The following is a 19,300-nucleotide window of genomic DNA, read 5'->3' on the forward strand; positions in this document are numbered from 1 at the left end:
ACAGGAAGAAAGCTGTCGAAAGTGAAAATAGATTTGTTCCATCAGAAGTCATTACAGAGACTGTTTATAACTTTCACTCTCACTGCGACACACAACTGGAATGTTTCTCCTTACAAATACCAAGAGACTAAACAATTACAAGGACATACCATCTAAACTGTCAATTCTAAGCGCAGCTGTTAAAAGTGAAGGTTGAAAAGTTGATCAAAGTTTATTGACTGTATTTTAGCTTCTGGATAATCTACAATGGCAACTCCTGCTTCTGTCCACGAGCTGCTGCTGGACACTCTGGATAGCTTGGTCTCAAGCGAGCTGAAGAGATTTCAGTATCTACTGACTAAGAACATGTTAGATGGCTGGTTTCCTATTCCTAAGAGCCGTCTGGAGAACGCTGACAGGGAGGACACCGTGGAGAAGATGGTCAGTGCCTACAGCCATGAAGGAGCAGTGAAGATCTCACTGACGATCCTGAGGAAGATGGGCCAGAATGATCTTGCTATGAAGCTGGAAAGAGGCACTCTAGAAGAGGTACCAGCACTGAAAAAGACTGTGTCTCATCAAAAGGAAGAACTGAAATCCAATTTAGAGAGTCTTCGAAAGAATCAAGAAACGTACAAAAGCATGGAGGTCCACATTAAGAAGCAACGTGCGGACGCAGAGAGGCAGATGAGGGAGCAGTTTGAAAAGTTCCACCGGTTTCTGCGAGAGGAAGAAGAGGCCAGACTGGTTGCGCTCAGGGAGGAAGAGGAGCAGAAGGGCAGGGCTATTGCCAGCGAGATGGAGAGAATTCTCAAGCAGATCTCTTCTCTTGAACAGGACCTGCAGAAAGACGACCACACATTCCCTGTGAGCTACAAATACCAGAACAGCACATTGCCGGGTACACAGCAGGTCTCAGGGGTGCTTATCGACATGGCCAAACACCTGGGAAACCTGCAGTTCAGAGTGTGGGAGAAGATGAAGGAGATAGTCCAATTCACTCCTGTGATTCTGAACCCCAACACTGCAAACCGCTGGCTCTCTGTGTCTGATAATCTGACCAGTGTGAGATTTAATAACATAGGTCAGCAAATCATTGACAACCCAGAGAGGTTTGCACAGTATGCCAAGGTTCTGGGCTCAGAGGGCTTCAGCTCAGGGAAGCACATCTGGGAGGTGGAGGTGGGGGACCATCCTGAGTGGAACCTGGGAGTAGCTAAAGAAACCATTGATAGGAAGGGGGAGATTCTTGCTTCACCAGCTTATGGAATCTGGGCTATACTGAACAGGAATGGTGTGTATCAAAGTGGAAAGGGTGAGCCCCTTGCTTTTGAGAAGCTGAAGAGGATCCGAGTGCAGCTGGACTTCACCAGTGGGGAGGTGTCCTTCTACGACCCCAAAGATATGACACACATCTATACTCATAAAGACACGTTTGCTGAGAGACTGTACCCATACTTTCTTGTTGGACTGGCTGGTGGTGCCAACAACCCTGATATACATATCTGCCAATCAGAGGTGTCTCTGACAGTAATGGCATCTCAGTGAGGCATGTGATCACATCTTACAATTGAAACTTATCAAAATGATTTCAAAGGCTAGAATCTTGTGCTGAAAAAAAACCCATTTGGGATAATGATTTGAAATAATGCCTTGAACAGAACAGTAATTTAAGAAAATAAATAAATAACATAATTTATGCTTAGCTAATCCCCGTCTGTGAGACTTGTGATGTTAATCGTAGGGGCTCGATTCAATCCATTTTGCTGAAGTTCAGTGCTATATGAAATCTAAAGGTAATTCCAACTGAGCCGGGATATGCAGCTTTTACCGTGAATGCAGTCTCCGTGACCGCGGAAACATTGCCTTTCACATTTCAATCACTCTATAGAGCTGAACTTCAGCGATACGGATTGAATCAAGCCCGAGTTTTGATGTAAAAAATGTGACCAGAATTCAGACTGCTTGATTGGTTAGTGGCTTTCAGTACGACATGATACACATGCATTCTTGTATATTTTTCCCATTGCTGAATTCTAACCTCAGTGTAATAGCATGTTCGATTTCAGGGCTGTGCTGCTAACCTCAAAACATTTGACCTGGGTCATGTTCATTCGATACCAAATGGAAGGAAACAGACTGAAACAGGAAGGTGAGACCTGGACTTTTAGTTTTCTGTTGCAATAGGGGCCCTGGACATATACCCCAGCACACTTATCACATCCCTTCCAGCAGATGCCATTAGAGTATAACAAATGGAAGACCAATTCAAATGGAAAGGTCAAATCAGTTCACCTCAGGAAATAGTGAGCACCAATTTGCTTTTGTGTTTTCTTCTATTAGATTAAAGAGATCCTCTTGTACTTTTGTATACTTTTAGCCAGTAGTTCTGAAAGTAATGCTCATGAGCCTAAAGTTTCATAGTACGCCACATACACTGTGTATACCAAGGAACACCTTCCTAATATCATCATCATCATTATCGATCACATATCTCCCTGTTACAGAACACTTACTGGAGATGAACCTTGAACAGGTTCCTCCTCTGAGTATGTGTTTTATATAGGGGCTTTGGGTTATATGGAAAATAATGAAAAACACGTTCCACGACTCGCCAGCCCCCTTAGAAAAAGTACTTTTAATAGAAAATGACTCAAGTCAAAGTTAGTCACCCAGTAAAATTCTACTTGAGTAAAAGTATTTGGTTTTAAATATACTTAAGTATCAAAAGTAAATGTAATTGCTAAAATATACTTAAGTATCAAAAGTACAAGTTAAATAGTTACATTTTTTTTTTTTTTTTACGGATAGCCAGGGGCACACACCAACACTCAGAGATAATTTACAAACAAAGCATTTGTGTTTAGTGAGTCCTCCAGATCAGAGGCAGTAGAGAGGACCAGGGATGTTCTCTTGATAAGTGCGTGAATTGGACCGTTTTCCTGTCCAGCTAAGCATTCGAAATGTAACGAGTACTTTTGAGTGGCAGGGAAAATGTATGGAGTAAAAAGTACATTATTTTCTTTAAGAATGTAATGAAGTAAAAGTTGTCAAAAATAGAAATAGTAAAGTACAGATACCCCCAAAAACTACTTAAGTAGTACTTTAAAGTATTTTCACCTAAGTACTTTACACCACTGATCAGAAACGAATATTCAACAATGCCATGGTATAACTAACAGTAAGGCTGCGATTCAATCCAAGTTATAGAGCAGTCTACTGGACAGCTGACAACTGCCTTTTAAAGGTTATTCATGCCGATGTTCTCAGTGTTTACCATGAGTATGATCCTGGCTAACGCCTGTAAAAGTAAGATTTCCCGTGCGCTGCTCTATGATTGAATAGCACAGGTTTGTCCCAGCCAGGCTGTGTAACCTAGGAGACGGGGTGGTCTGTGTCACACGGCCTGTGTCTTTCCTCTCTACAGAGGCTGAGGAGGTGGAGGAACAGAGCAGGAGGTCATGTCCCTCAGGCTGGTCCAGGCTGGTTTGTTCGTACCCAGAGAACATGGCTTGAGGGAGAGGTATGCCGATATTTTGACGCACCTCTTCCACTCGCAAAGACTCCATGGTCTACTACTCTACACGGAGTCTAAAAGATAAATTGTAACAGACTTACTTGTCAGCGCTGACTCTGTCTCTCAGCCCTCCTATAGCACTTTGAGGTGGACACATCAGATGATTTAACCTTTGCCTGGATCGGAGGATTGGACCACGTTCAGTGCCCATGTATTGTGTCACACCTTGCTGTACAGTAGGTTTGGGAAATGTTAGAACAGAACCACTAAGGCCCTGTACACCACTCTGATGTTCAACACATTGGACACAATGGTTGTGATTACAACTGATCTCTGTTTTGATACGACATAAAGTTTGGGCTCGATTCAATCCGTAGAGCTGAAGTTCAGCGCTGTAGCTTGATTGAGTGTTAAAGGCAATGTTCCCGCGTTCACGGAGACTGCATTCAAGTCAAACGCTGCACATGTTGGCTCAATCGGAAATTACCTTAACATTTTCAAGAACACTATAGTGTTGAAATTCGGCGATACAGATTGAATTGAGCCTTTTTGTCTGTACAGAAATCTTCACTCAACCATTTTGTGATGTCTCCACAAAGCTTGTGTTATTGTCCCCCCCCCCCCCCCCCCCCCCCCAAAAAAAATGTATTGTATGGGGCTTAATTTTGAGGCTTTAAAGGGATCTGCTTGTTCTCTGGTTAAATAAATAAAATGTTCCCTACAGAACTGGGTGTGACTATGGAGAGACAGGTCTAGATTGGATTACACTAGCTGGCACACAGGAGAACTCAACAATTACAATGGCAACAGAAAGCCTTGTTTCGTGAACGTGGGAGGGACAGTACTGTCATTTGATTCTAATCACTCACCTCATCTTCAAATTCACTTAATTTCAATTGGAGAGGTCATTTTTTTATATCGTTGTTTCCTCGATAGGTGAGAAATGCTGTAATGTTGCAAATTACGAAAACAAATGTTATTCTAAAATAATCTGTTATTCTAAAATAATCTGTTAAATCCTGGGAAATGTAAACTGGACACAAAACTGAAATGTATGTAGTACATATACCAGATACTCTATATAGTATAATGTTACAGGCTTTGGTAACAATATCCTACATGTCTTTACACTCAGTGCTCTTCAGAATCTTTGTACAGCATCACTGCTCTTGTCTGAACTATATATTGACTCATGACTGAAATACAATGTAAATCTATTTTTCTTTCATCAATAGCATTTCATTAATGCTGCCTTTAATGCCAAATGTCATTGATGTAACTGCTAATAAATGCATGATGTATTTTCTGTAAAATGTCCCAAGTGTCATTAGATATAAGATTATAAGATTAAAGGGATAGTTCAATGATTTTACAGTATTATGTGTTATTGTTTAAAAACATGTCCAAGGCTAACACTAGAGGGCACTACATTATCATGTTTTACAGTTTCAGGCTGTGTGTCTGAGAGAAAGAAGAGCAAGAGAGAAAGAGAGATTCGGACACATTAGTTTTACCTGTTGACAATATTAGGCATTATTGTTTAAAAATATGTCCAAAGCTAACACTAGAGGGCACTATATTATCATGTTTTAAAGTTATAGGCTGAGAGAGAGAGAGAGAGAGAGAGAGCGAGAGAGAGAGAGAGAGCGAGAGAGAGAGAGAGAGAGAGCGAGAGAGAGAGAGAGAGAAGGGAAAATATTTTTGCAGAATTCTGCATGCAGTCTCAATTTGGTTTTTGTCCCATTTTGTAAATTCTTGGTTGGTGAGCGGACCCCAGACTTCACAACCATAAAGGGCAATGGGTTCTATAACTATTTTTTAGCCTGATCCTAGTTCGTATGTCAAATTTTATGTTCCTTTTTGATGGGTAAAAATGTCCTCTGTGTACAACGTAAAACACCAACTATTTGCACATATTATGACATTTGAGATGTCTTTCTTTATTCTTTTGGAATTTTTGTGAGTGTAATGTTTACCATACATTTTTTTATTGTTTATTTCACTTTTGTTTGTTATCTATTTCACTTGCTTTGGCAATGTAAACATATGTTTCCCATGCCAATAAAGCCCTTATATTGACAATTGAATTGAGAGAGAGAGAGTGAGAGAGATTTGGACACATATTTTTTTAGGTGTTATTGTTTAAGGTGTTATTGTTTAAAAACATGTCCAAAGCTAACACTAGAGGGCACTATATTATCATGTTTTACGCCTTTATTTTACTAGGCAAGTCAGTTAAGAACAAATTCTTATTTTCAATGACAGCCTAGGAACAGTGGGTTAACTGCCTTGTTCAGGGGCAGAACGACAGATGTGTACCTTGTCAGCTCGGGGGATTCGATCAAACGCTCTAACCACTAGGCTACGCTGCCGCCCTGTCTGTTGAGGTTGAGGTTGAGAGGTAGAGAGGTATAGAGAGAGAGAGAGAGAGGTAGAGAGGTAGAGAGGTAGAGAGAGAGAGAGAGAGAGAGAGGAGGGATGATAGATTAAATGTATTTTCTAACTCTAATCCATCTGTGAAATTCATAAGTGAGAGCCTGTGTTTTTTTTCCCCAGCTAGGCCTAGCAGTATCAACTCTTATAGTCGTCTAATCTTCATAGTCTAACCTGATGAAAATGAAAACATGCTAAGTGAACAAAGACATCTACATTGGTTCAGACAACTAGCATCTAAATAACTGATATGTGCACATAACAAAACATACAGGATTGGTATAAGCATTGGTTGGGTGAAGTTCCCACCATTGTAAAATCCTCGCGAGACAGTGTGCAAATGCACACATCTCAGAAGGGTGAAAAATTTGGACTCAACCTATCACGCGAGGCTGCCAAGCCTTGAGAGGCACTAGCCTTTCACTCACTCGCTAGCCTCACCATGTAAATGTGATAAACCTAATAAGAACATGTACATTATAAGCAGAGGCAAACTGTTTATTTTCCACTTAATTTTTTTTATTACACACAAAAGAAAACAAAAGAAGCATTGCAACACACAATGAACCAAATGCTGACAAAAAGTCAATGCACCAGGAAGAAGTGATGTACAAATAATAATTATTCAAATTACCATGGAATTTTAATAATAACAATAATAACAATGCACCCTGATGAAAACAAGCCAAAACTTTACTTCATATCATTCATAAATAGATTAGAAATCTGTCAACCGAATTAAATAGCATTACAACATTGTGAAACATGTTCTGCAACTAAAGGAAATGGGTTCTCTCATCGCTGTCTTTACAAATAAAATAAGTCATTTTTGCAGGTTTGTGCGCAAATGAAATATCTACCTGGCAACCATACCATAGAAACTTAAATTGTGCTACAGTGAAAAACTAAAATGTTTAAAGAATTAAATGCATTATTTATTTATTTCACAACAAATTATAAAGATTAAAATCAACACAATTCTAAAACACCTAATGAAACTAGTCAAAAACTTTAAAACCCACTGTTATGTTTTTATCTTTAGTAACATTTCACATTTAGCAAGTGGTGTTGGGGAGTGGGGGGGGCATGGTCCGCTGGACCAGGAGAGGTTTAAACTAAGGGAGAGGTTTCACCTTTGACCTCTTCAGTCCAGTAACATCCTGAGGCCAGTGCAGAGGGTGTCCAAAATGGCTCCCTATTCCTCATCTAGTGCACTACTTTTGACTAGAGTAGTGCCCTAGATAGGGAATAGGGTACCATTTCAGACGCAGACACTCTCTCTCAGAGAGCCCCCAATAACAACTGGGGAACTGAATCATTTGCAGTCTTTGTTTTTCTCTCTTCATTAGAGAGGAGTTAGCCTGGTCCCAGATCTATTTGTGCTGTCTTGTCAATTTATATGGCCATTGTCACCATAGAAGTTGCAAAGACAGCACAAACAGATCTGGGATCAGATTTAGTGTGTATTCCCTCACTGAATCCAGCCCGCACAAACATCACATAACCAGACAAAATAATGTAAAAAGCAAGGGGATTGCGGTTAGATACACACATCTGGGCATAAGGGGCCAGGTTCCATCTTGGTAGATATTTACAATCACTCTGAGAAAAGAAAAATGGGACACTTGTGTTTCTCCCCTCCAGACCAACAACGACCCCTTTGTCAAAACAAAGACAGACATTTTTTGGGGGGGGGGGGTTCGTGTATGGTATGTTGATGTGAGCTTAAAGCTCAACCCCCCCACAAAATGGAACATTCATGGAAAAAATAAGCAAGGCTCCTGTCCAGTCTAAGTGCTTGGCAAAAAGGTGAAGTAGTAGCAGTCTTTGGGATTTAAAAAATCCTTCAGAAAAAAACAAGCTGGAGGAAAAAGATACATTGACGTTGTTAATGAATGTTGGAAAACTCCCTGGAGTCTTGACTTATGGAGGTCCACCAGCTTCAAGTGAGGTAGAGAGGCTTGTCCCGAACTCCCATGCCACTGCTGATGAAGAGAACAAAGAAAAGATGCTGTTAAAACAGGCAAATGTTGGTCCAGGAACCAAAGCATCGAATAATAGTCTTAAAACTATTTATTCAATTCTGTATGACTTATTTGGTGGCAAAGTAGTTGTGTGTCACTAGCATAGCAGTGGAAGTGAATGAACAGTGACGCTGCATGATCTTGTGCTGGAAGAATGCATGCATGCTCAAATGCCTACATTCCATATAACAATGTGTACTAAGTCAAACAAAGGGAAACTTGATTGGATGTCACACTTTCTCACAGTGTAGGGAAAAGTGTTATTTCACTACTACCGCTTTTGAATAAACAGCACGACTCAGCCTCAAGCCTCACTCATCTGCCAAAGCACTATTGATAAAACTGTTCCTCGTCCCAGTATACTAGGTTATCACGACGTGCTCACCTGCAGTGGTTGGGCCCACAGTCCCGGTTGCAGTACTCGCCATCCCAGTCGGGCTTCTGTCCATGCCCTGGGTTGGGCGCCCCCGGAGACTGAGACCCACCCACACTGTTCTGGTAGTCCTGAATGTGAGAGAACCCCTGGAGCAGAAGAGGAAACAGAAGAGTGCTCTCTTAAAAACCACTACAATTTCAAATGTTCCAATGTGGTTGGAGTGCCCAATAGGAAGAGGTTCACATCCACAGCAGGCAATGGGGTAATGCTCAATTTACTTTAAGTTAAATTCGAAATGCTTCATTTCGAATTGATCCCTAACCCTGGTGCAGATCTAGGATCAGAATGGATACCATGGTCTTTAAGATTTTTTCCTATTATTAATAATAGTCCAATCACCCGGTGTTATGAGATCCTGAAAGTAAACATTATATCAGTGCTCTATCACCTATTTCAAATGTTTCCACAACAATACAGGGCTGACCACTAAAGAACAGAGATCGGACTAACCTGTTGGCTGAGAGGAGGTGAGTGCAGAGACCCCTGGAGCCCCATTGAGTGTGACTGGACCTGCTGCATGCGCAGAGAGCTCTGGTGCAGGGCGAGCTGGGAGGGATGAAGGGGCGGGCTGATCTGGAAGGGGGAGGGGGGAGAGGCACTCATGCTGGGCGGCAGCATCTGGGATTTGCTGAGGGTCCGAGTCAGGGCATGGCGGGGCGGCCCGGCGAAGCTCTGCAGGTCTGACAGGGGGAAAGAGCCAGGGCCCAGACCGTAGGGGGAGGAGGGCTGCGGAGGCATGCTGTACAAGGGCTGCTTGGGGGGCAGCATGTGGGAGGGTTGGCTGCTTTGGGCACTTTTTGGTTCGACGGGGTCGTCGTAGGTCTGGAGGGGAGAAACAAAAGAAATAGGAAGTAGGAAGAGTTAGAGAAAGCACAAATAGTTATATGTGTAAATGTGTAAAAAATGTCATGATTTCAAATACTGTTGGAGAGTGGACTCTCCCCCTAAAACTCATCTCTCATCTATGGGATAAATTAGTCAAACAGATTCATTCAACTCTTCCCATTATCTTTGACTACAATGGCCACAGCAGAAAGAGACGAGTTTACAAGCCCTGGCCCCAGTCAGTGTTATTCAGGATTGTATTCATTAGGGCACAACATAGTAAAACATTTTAACATTTTGCGTGATGCAAAATGTGAACCAATGTTTCTTATTGGACAAGTTCAGGTAGTACCTCCCCTGTTTTGGCCTATTTGCTTCCGTATCGTACCCTAATGAATGCAACCCAGAACTGCCAGGTCATGTATCATGCGACTTATAGGCAGGCTCCTTATGTATATCGTGGGTGAATCATTCAGAGCAGGTGCAGCCCTCGTCTCGCCCCCGCCCCCCGCCCCCCAACCCAGACCCTATGATGAGCTGTCAGATTGCTTATCTGCACCTATCAGTGTTGATTACAGGGGTAATGGAGCCCATTTGTATGAATTGTGCCGCCATATAATGATCAGTGGACACCATGACAGTTGGATGGGAATAGAGAGAGGGCGTACACACACACACACACACACACACACATAGAGAGAGGGAAATGAGACTGTGTGCCAGGAGAACAAATGGAATGACAAAAGGAATCTCCCAGACGCTACATTGTGGCCTGTTAACGCGACACGGCACTAAACAATGCAATTCCACCATTCCTTCCTTCCTTCCTGTCCATGTTGCTGCACCGGAGATAGGGCGCCATTACTCATAGGCAAAAAGGAGAAAGCCATAAATCTAAATTAGCAGTGGGGTGTCACGCAGAGAAAATGCAACAAAAACCCAATTATGTGTAGTACTGAATTGGATGCACATTCTTGTATAAGCAGTGAAACAGAAGACATGATGGATGCATCAATAACAAGAATAAACCATTAGTTCCATTCATGTGTCTTGTATGAACAGGCATAGTTCAACTGTAGAGAAACATAGGACTATGTCTGGACAGACCAGATAGAATTAACATTTCATGTAACGACAGACAAAGATATTGGCTCAATGGAATACGGTGTACATATAGGGCATACATACATACATACATACATACATACTGAATACACAGGGCATACATACAGTATGCTTCGCAAGCACTAAAATCACTAAACTCCCTTTCTAACAAAGCTTTATAGCTTCATACCCTTTGGTGCATAAGGGAGAGAATAGTATGACCTTCCTCTATCAGAACAACTGTCCCAACCCCCAACCTATGGAAATAAGGTATTGTCCCCATGGTATACAGTATTGTTGCAACACCCCACCTCCACTCTTCTTTAGCCCCTCCCCCGCCATTAGCCAAGATTTTCCATCCAATCCATCATCACTCTAAGCAAGCCTGGTGTGTCATAAGTGTTACCTTGGAAACCAGACTCGCTCTGTACGTGGCAAGGGCTTTCAGGTACTCTTTCTTGGCCGCCTCGGTTCTCCTCTTGTACGCCTGGAAATCAAAGAAGAAGGAAAATGAGAAGAGGTCTACAGACATACTCACAAATGTCTCCCTTTCCATACATCATTTCAAGAGGTCTTCCTCCACAGTCATTTAGTACACACTCTTATCCAAAACAATTAGAGTTAAGTGCCTTGCTCAAGGAAACAGATAGATATTTCACCTGTCGGCTCAGGGATTTGAACCAACAATCTTTCAGTTACGGGCCTAACGCTCTTAACCGCGAGGCTACCTGCTGCCCACACATTGTTTATATAGAAGAAAAATTAACTCGAACTCTCCATAATTTTAGCGCTACAATAGACATTGCATCACACACTCAAAAGGTTTGTGCAATTCAAAAAATGCCTTCGTGCTCCAATCAAGTGCATCAGTTATGTTTAAAATAATATTGTGTGTCTGAGGTCCTGATCTCTCTGGAGCAGGTTTTCATCAAGGATCTTCCTGTACTTTACTCCGTTCAGCTTTCACTCGATCTTAACTAGTCTCCCAGTCCCTGTAGCTGAAAAACATCCCCACAGCATGCCGCTGCCACCACCATGCTTCACCGTAGGGATGGTGCCATGTTTCCTCTAGATGTGACGCTTGGCATTCAGGCCAAAGAGTTCAATCTTGGTTTCATCAGACCAGATAATCTTGTTTCTCATGGTCTGAGAGTCTTTAGGTGCCTTTTGACAAACTCCAAGCAGGCTGTCATGTGCCTTTTACTGAGGAGTGGCTTCCGTCTGGCCACTCTACCATAAAGGCCTGATTGGTGGAATGCTGCAGAGATCATTGTTCATCTGGAAGGTTCTCCCATCTCCACAGAGGAACTCTGGTGCTCTGTCAGAGTGATCATTGGGTTCTTAGTCACCTCCCTGACCAAGAAAACCATCGTGTTAGTGAGAGTCTCATCTTTCAATAGAAGGGTCATAATAGTTTGTAGGCCAATTTTGTGAGAAGACCAATTTTCGGGATGTCACATGGTCTGACAAGCATCGCTCTAGCTCTGTCAGCTTTCACCACAGATGCGGAAGTGTGACATCGGTGGATTGAGACGCATCCAATGATCTCTCAGATCTCTCTTAAACTGACATATTTTTATGTGACTTTTGAATGACTACCTAATCTATGTACTCCACAAAATCAATTTTCTGTAAGGAATTTCAAACACAGATTCAACCACAAAGACCATGGAGGTATTAAAATGCCTTGCAAAGAAGGGACCTATTGGTAGATAAATAACATTTTAAATAGCAGACATTGAATATCCCTTTGAGCAGGGTGAAGATATTAATTACACAACATTGTCATTATTTCACAATACTAACCCATATGACAGATCGAAAAGAAGGAAGCCTGTACATAATAAAACAATTCCAATACATGCATCCTGTTTGCAATAAGGCACTAACGTAAAACTGCAGTAAAAAATAATTTAACTTTATGTCCCGAATACATGTTTGGGGCAAATCCAACACAACACATGACTGAGTACCACTCTTCATATTTTCAAGCATGGCGGTGGGTGCATCATGTTATGTGTATGCTTGTCATTGGCAAGGAACAGGGTGTTTTTTGGATAAAGAAAAAAAAGAATAGAGCTAAGCACAGGCAAAATCCTAGAGGATCTGTATGCTTTCCAACAAACTCTGGTAGACAAATTAATCTTTCAGGAGGACAATGACCTAAAACACAAGGCAAAATATACACAGGTGTTGCTTACCAAGATGACATTGAATGTTCCTGAGTGGCCTAGTTACAGTTTTGACTTAAATCGGCTTGAAAGCTGTGGCAAGACTTGAAAATGTCCCCCATCCCTCCCATCTTTGTATCCTACATAATAAAATGTAGCTTCAACTGTTTTCAATTGAAAATCCAGATGACAACAACTGCTGTGGGTGTCGCTTCAGGCAACTTAGTTAGTACCTTGCCCTACAATACAATATAGGGGAAACGTAATATTCCATTCTAGATTAGAACTCACATGATAGGCTCTGCTCTATATCAGCTGCTGTCAGCACAGTTAGAAGGAGGTACACCATTGCAGTGGGTGTTTTTTCTGTCAAAAACAGGTTTGTCTGTAAAACATCTAACTTAATTTGACTACATCAATTACATTTTCTACTGTTGCTGCTACACATGGAGGCTCTTCTTGTGTTTCCTCTTTGGCTCAAATACATTTTTTAATGAATAAAATAAATTTAATGAGAGTCAAGGGACCGGGGATAAACAGACTGATTTTCTTGAGAAAAGAGCAGAACTAGCTCATTAAAGGTGAGTTCTATCTGCTAGTGCACGGGCTCCATCTGCTGGGAACTCAGCAATGTGCGTATGTGTGTGTGTACCTGTTTCTGCTCCTCCCCCAGGCTGTCCCACATGGAGGCCACGATCTTGGACACATCCCCGAAGGTGGCGTTGGGGTTGGAGCCCTTGATGGCCGCCTGGGTGTCCCTGAAGAAGAGGGCGTAGGCTGACACGGGCTTCGACGGCTCGTTGGGGTCCTTTTTCTTCTTCTTCTTCTGCGGTTTGGGCTTGGGCTTCGTCATCTCCGAGGAGGGCCGCTTCTCCCCTATCTGGAAGGGCGAGAGGAAAGGAGAGGGGAGGGGGGGGGGGGGGCAGAGAGAGGATTGTAAGCAACGACTGACATAAAAGTGCTGATCTCAATAAAAACGGTTTATAGTCGTTAGTCATCCTAAAATGATAACAGATAACTGTGGAAGCTGAGATGTAGATGGTACCTTAATCTTTTGTTTTCTAGGTAAATGGTAGGTAAGGGGGCCTGTCATTGTAAAAGCCCTGTATCGAAATAAACAGAACTTGAACCAATCTTCTCACAATGGTATCCCCAACAAGACAGTGGAAAGACAGGTCAGATATTTCCTTGTAGGGAAAACCTTCGACAAGGAAGGAGAGCAACACTGTCGTATTAATCACAAATACGACATCGATGGAACAGGACTGATCGGTCAGTACCCTTCACAAACACAAAGAACAGATTAGAGAAGGAGGGTTCTGAGAAACCAAGAGCCCCTTCTTCTGAGAAGAGAAAGAAAACAAATCAGTTACTGAGAACGAGTTTGAATGGCGGCTGACATTTCTGGACACCTGAGTCTATCTACCTCCCCAGAGTACGGTTACATTTTAGGACACGACCTGAGGTAGAGAGACTGGGCAGAGTGCCATGGTCTGAAGGAGAGAGGAGGACACTAGGTAGAACCTTATCACAACTAAATGCGGTTTTATACTACTCATTCACACTATATGCTTGACTCTGCATTTGTTTTAAATGTTTTCGTTTCTGGGTGAGGAGAGAGGATAAGTGAGTCAATTGAATGCTTGGGATGGTTAGGTGGCCATGATATGAGTGCCAGATGAGAATATCAAAAGGATTTGAGCAGACGAATTTCAAACTGCAGCTCTAAATAGTAATTTGCAGGATAAGTAAGACCACATGACACCTTCTTGTAAGAGCTAACCGCTTGTTTCATTAAGAATAATCATAAACAGCCATCATAATATATTTTCCACAGTAAAGTACAGCTTTAGCCTATATTTGACATTGAAGTCTATCAAATGTTTATGAATACATTAGTCACCTGGCACATAAAGCTTCGAAGAAGTCAAATCCAGGTCAACTTAGCCTCGGTTTGATTCTTTATGGAAATTTCATTCCTCCTGATGTGAGTAGAGCCCATCAACCATTTGAGGAGAGGGAGAAAAACATAAAGTGGAGTGAGGCTGTAGCTAATGGAGGATGGAAAGGAGAAGTGACTGTGGCTTGATGTGCCATTAAGAGTCCTGGTGACCATAAAGAAAAATAATCACATTTGATAGCCTACATAATTACCAAATATATAATGATCATCTATGATTGTGTGGATTGAAAGATGCATGCATTCTTAATGTAAGGCTGAACCCATGACTCAAGTGACCATTTTAAGGGCTTTTTTCAGGTAGCATAATCACCGTCATATAAGACTATACAATCTATTTATCTCCAAATGTCATGTTTATGTTACCATTGTGTCAGATTTGACAAAATACAACTACTTTGAAAATGTTCTGTGAAAAAAAACATTGATCCATACTGCTCTAGTATTAACAGGCAATCAGGGACACAAACCATGTGAGATAATTCTGAATGATCACTTAACTAGCAACTATCAAACGGCAACTCTAGGATGTTGAAAGCATTCCCATTTCATACAATCATCATTCCTTTTAACTGCGCTTTCTAAACAGAAATGATTGCCTTTGAAACGGCATTGTTTAAGAAACCATTTGAAACAATATCTTCCACACACAGCATGAAATTAGCTAATCAGAATCGGAGACTCGCAAACGCTTTGGGTATAAAAAAGGGTCACTTGAATCTAACTTTGGATGTGATGTGGATGCGGAAATTAATGAAGATACCCCATTCAAAGTGAAAATGCACTCATGCCTGTTCTCTCTCTCTCTCTCTCTCTCTGGTTCGGATAGTATACATTTTTTTCTCCGTGAGTGTGTGGTTTCATAAAAATAAAACAATCTTCCACTTTTATGCAATTAGGCAAAAAAAAAAAGCTTTGAAATGACATCTGTTCCCCTCTGCCTTTGATGTAAAAGCTGAATAAATTGGAGGAGAGCTAATGAAATGACAAACTGAAAAGCAAAATAATCTCCAGGAAAAATCATTTATACTTATAAATGGCAAAGCACAGCAACCCGTCAGAGAGAGAGAAAAAAAAAGGAAATTCTCTCATTGCACCATTTTCTCTCTGTATACAGTATGATAGTTGGCTACACTAGATAGAGAAGAAACAAAACGTCAAAGGAACATCGACTCAGATGGAATAGAATACTGAGGAAATGGAACGGATGAGTATCATTTGTAAAGATGGGTAGCCTATACGTTCAAGTGTCAATGCCGTTGTACAGTAAACGCAGCTAACTGATGGCATAAAAGCAAGATGGTCGTTCAAATGAACTGAACCTGCAGTTATAATATGTGCAGTCTTGTTCACAGATCAAAATAGAAATGGCCACTCTCCAACCACTACACCACACAGTCACAGACTGCTGATTGCACTATACTATAAACATATAACAAAATTGTATATAAATGGTAAATAGATTTTCAGTTCGCAAGTCTAGGCCTGGATTTGAAAGTGTCAGCTCTAGGCCCATACAATCAGCATTGCTGTTGTCAGAAATGTGGAGAGGAAGAGAGGGGAAGAGGACGATGGGGAAGGGGGGAGGGGTTGCTGTAATTCTGCATGGACAGCACTGTGCAGAGAAGATGAGATTAGATTTGACAGCCTGATACCTGCGTCACTGTCAAAACTGGAGAGAGGGGGGAGGGAGAGAGAGGGGGGGAGGGAGAGAGAGAGGGGGGAGAGAGAGAGAGAGGGAGCGGTTGTTTAATCAGAGGACCCAGCACATACGTATATTTACACATCAAATGAAAAGCAAAATGGAACCCAGAAAGGGTAAGGTTATCTCTAAAACGTCTCCCAAGGGCTGTGTATCGATTTCAAATGGGTGAGAATGTGTACAGTGCCTTCAGAAAGTACATATTCATACCCCTTGACTTATTCCACATATTTGTTGTGTTACAGTCTGACTTCAAAATTGATTACATTTTTTTTATTTCTCACACAATACCCAACAATGTAAATGTATTGAAAATGAAATACATAAATATTTCATTTCAATAAGTATTCACACCTCTGAGTCAATACTTTGTAGAAGAACCTTTGGCAGCGATTACAGCTGTGAGTCTTTCTGGTAAGTCTCTAAGTGCTTTCCACACCTGGATTTTGCAACTTTTACACATTCATCTTTTCAAAATTCTTCAAGCTCTGTCCAATTGGTTGTTGATCATTGCCATAGGTCTTGCCATAGATTCCAAGTACATTTATGTCAAAACTGTAACTCAGGAACATTCCCTGTCTTCTTGGTAAGCAAGTCCAGCGTAAATTTAGCCTTGTGTTTTAGGTTATTATCCTGCTGAAAGGTGAATTCACCTCCCTGTGTCTGGTGGAAAGCAGACTGAACCAGCTTTTCATCTAGACTTTTGCCTGTGCTTAGCTCCTTTCCAATTATTTTTTATCCTGAAAAACTCCCTGGGCCTTAACAATTACAAGCACACCCATAACATGATGCAGCCACCACTATGCTTGAAAATATGGAGAGTGGTACTCAGTAATGTGTTGTATTGGATTTTCCCCAAACCTAACATGTTGTATTCAGGACAAAACAATAATTGCTTTGCCACATTTTTTGTAGTATTACTTTAGTGCCTTGTTGCAAACAGGATGCATGTTTTGCAATATGTTATCACTGTGTCAACTAGTTTATTATTGTGGAGTAACTACAATATTGTTGAACCATCCTCAGTTTTCTACTATCACAGCCATTAAATTCTGTCACTGTTTTAAAGTCAAATCAAATCAAATGTTATTTGTCACATGTGCCGAATACAACAGGTACAGTGAAATGCTTACTTACAAGCCCTTAACCAACAATGCAGTTATAAGAAAATACTTTAAAAAAAGTAAGAGATAAGAAAAAAATAATAATTAAAGAACAGCAGTAAATAAAAATATATACAGGGGGTACCGGTTCAAAGTCAATGTGTCAATGTGCGGGGGGACCGGTGTTGAGGTAATTGAGGTAATTATGTACACGCAGGTAGGGTTATTAAAGTGGCTTTGAAATAGTCTGGGTAGCCATTTGACTAGCTGTTCAGCAGTCTTATGGCTTGGGGATAGAAGCTGTTTAGAAGCCTCTTGGACCTAGACTTGGAGCTCCGGTACTGCTTGCCGTGCGGTAGCAGAGAGCACAGTTTATGACTAGGGTGTCTAATTTTTAGGGCCTTCCTCTGACACCGCCTGGTATAGAGGTCCTGGATGGCAGGAAGCTTGGCCCCAGTGATGTACTGGGCCGTACACACTACCCTCTGTAGTGCCTTGCGGTCGGGGGCCGAGCAGTTGCCATACCAGGCAGTGATGCAACCTGTCAGGATGCTCTTGATGGTGCAGCTGTAAAACCGTTTGAGGATCTTAGAACCCATGCCAAATTGTTTCAGTTTCCTGAGGTGAATAGGTTTTGAAGAACCCTCTTTGCGACTGTCTTGATGTGATTGGACCATGTTAGTTTGTTGGTGATGTGGACGCCAACGAACTTGAAGCTCTCAACCTGCTCCAGTACAGCCCCGTCGATGAGAATGGGGGCGTGCTCGGTCCTCCTTTACCTGTAGTCCACAATCATCTCCTTTGTCTTCATCACGTTGAGAGAGAGGTTGTTGTCATTACACCACAGGTCTATGACCTCCTCCCTATAGGCTGTCTCATCGTTGTCAGTGATCAGGCCTACCACTGTTGTGTCATCAGCAAACTTAATGATGGTGTTGGAGTAGTGCCTGGCTGTGCAGTCATGAGTGAATAGGGAGAATAGGAGGGGACTGAGCATGCACCCATGAGGGGCCCCCGTGTTGAGGATCAGCGTGGCGGATGTGTTGTTACTAACCCTTAAAATCTGGAGGCTGCCCGTCAGGAAGTCCAGGATCCAGATGCAGAGGAAGGTGTTTAGTCCCAGCGTCCTTAGTGATGAGCTTTGAGGGCACTGTGGTGTTGAATGCTGAGCTGTAGTCAATGAATAGCATTCTCACATTAGTGTTCCCTTTGTCCAGGTGGGAAAGGGCAGTGTGGAGTGCAATAGAGATTGCATCATCTGTGGAGTTGATGCGGTATGCAAATTGGAGTGGGTCTAGGGTTTCTGGGATAATGGTGTTGATGTGAGCCATGACCAACCTTTCAAAGTATTTAATGGCTACAGACGGGGAGTGCTATGGTTCGGTAGTCATTTAGGAAGGTTACCTTAGTGTTCTTGGGCACAGGGACTATGGTGGTCTGCATGTTGGTATTACAGATTCAGACAGGGAGAGGTTGAAAATGCCAGTGAAGACACTTGCCAGCTGGTCATCTCATGCTCGGAGTACACATCCTGGTAATCCTTCTGTTGACCTGTTTAAAGGTCTTACTCATATTGGCTGCAGAGAGCGTGATCACACAGTCATCTGGACCAGCTTATGCTCTCATGCATGTTTCAGTGTTACTTGCATCGAAGCAAGCGTAGAAGTTACGTAGCTCATCTGGTAGACTCATGTCTCTGGGCAGCTCCCGGGTTGTGCTTTCCTTTGTAGTCTGTAATAGTTTGCAAGCCCTGTTTGCAAGCTCAAATCCAACGAGCGTCAAAGCCGGTGTAGTACGATTCAATCTTAGTCCTGTATTAACGCTTTGACTGTTTGATGGTTCTTCGGAGGGAATAGCGGGATTTCTTATAAGCTTCCTGGTTAGAGTCCCACTCCTTGAAAGCGGCAACTCTAGCCTTTAGCTTGGTGTGAATGTTGCCTGCAATCCATGGCTCCTGGTTGGGGTATGTACGTACAGTCACTGTGGGGACAACGTCCTCGATGCACTTATTGATAAAGCCAGCAACTGATGTGGTGTACTCCTCAA

General features: G+C 42.1%; 2 protein-coding genes across 4 annotated transcripts in view; one reads left to right on the plus strand and one right to left on the minus strand.

The window, feature by feature from the left end:
• Nucleotides 1–26: 26 nt before the first annotated feature.
• Nucleotides 27–4,860, plus strand: LOC110532221 (E3 ubiquitin-protein ligase TRIM35). The gene has a single exon (XM_021615928.3). The coding sequence runs from the start codon at nucleotides 247–249 to the stop codon at nucleotides 1,525–1,527; it is 1,281 nt and encodes a 426-aa protein (XP_021471603.2). The 5' UTR covers nucleotides 27–246; the 3' UTR covers nucleotides 1,528–4,860.
• Nucleotides 4,861–6,426: 1,566 nt separating this feature from the next.
• LOC110532223 (TOX high mobility group box family member 2) overlaps nucleotides 6,427–19,300 on the minus strand; it is a 121,441-nt gene continuing 108,567 nt past the window's right edge. For all 3 annotated transcript variants that reach the window (XM_021615929.3, XM_021615930.3, XM_021615931.3), the window contains 5 exons: nucleotides 13,142–13,369; nucleotides 10,725–10,805; nucleotides 8,840–9,211; nucleotides 8,339–8,475; nucleotides 6,427–7,914 (listed from right to left, as the gene is read on the minus strand). In XM_021615929.3, the coding sequence (XP_021471604.2) occupies nucleotides 7,872–7,914; nucleotides 8,339–8,475; nucleotides 8,840–9,211; nucleotides 10,725–10,805; nucleotides 13,142–13,369 (861 nt within the window). In that variant the 3' untranslated portion in view covers nucleotides 6,427–7,871. The remainder of the gene's footprint in view (nucleotides 7,915–8,338; nucleotides 8,476–8,839; nucleotides 9,212–10,724; nucleotides 10,806–13,141; nucleotides 13,370–19,300) is intronic.

Source organism: Oncorhynchus mykiss, chromosome 9 (assembly GCF_057628025.1).
Source record: "Oncorhynchus mykiss isolate SJ-2025 chromosome 9, ASM5762802v1, whole genome shotgun sequence".
Classification (NCBI taxonomy): domain Eukaryota; kingdom Metazoa; phylum Chordata; class Actinopteri; order Salmoniformes; family Salmonidae; genus Oncorhynchus; species Oncorhynchus mykiss.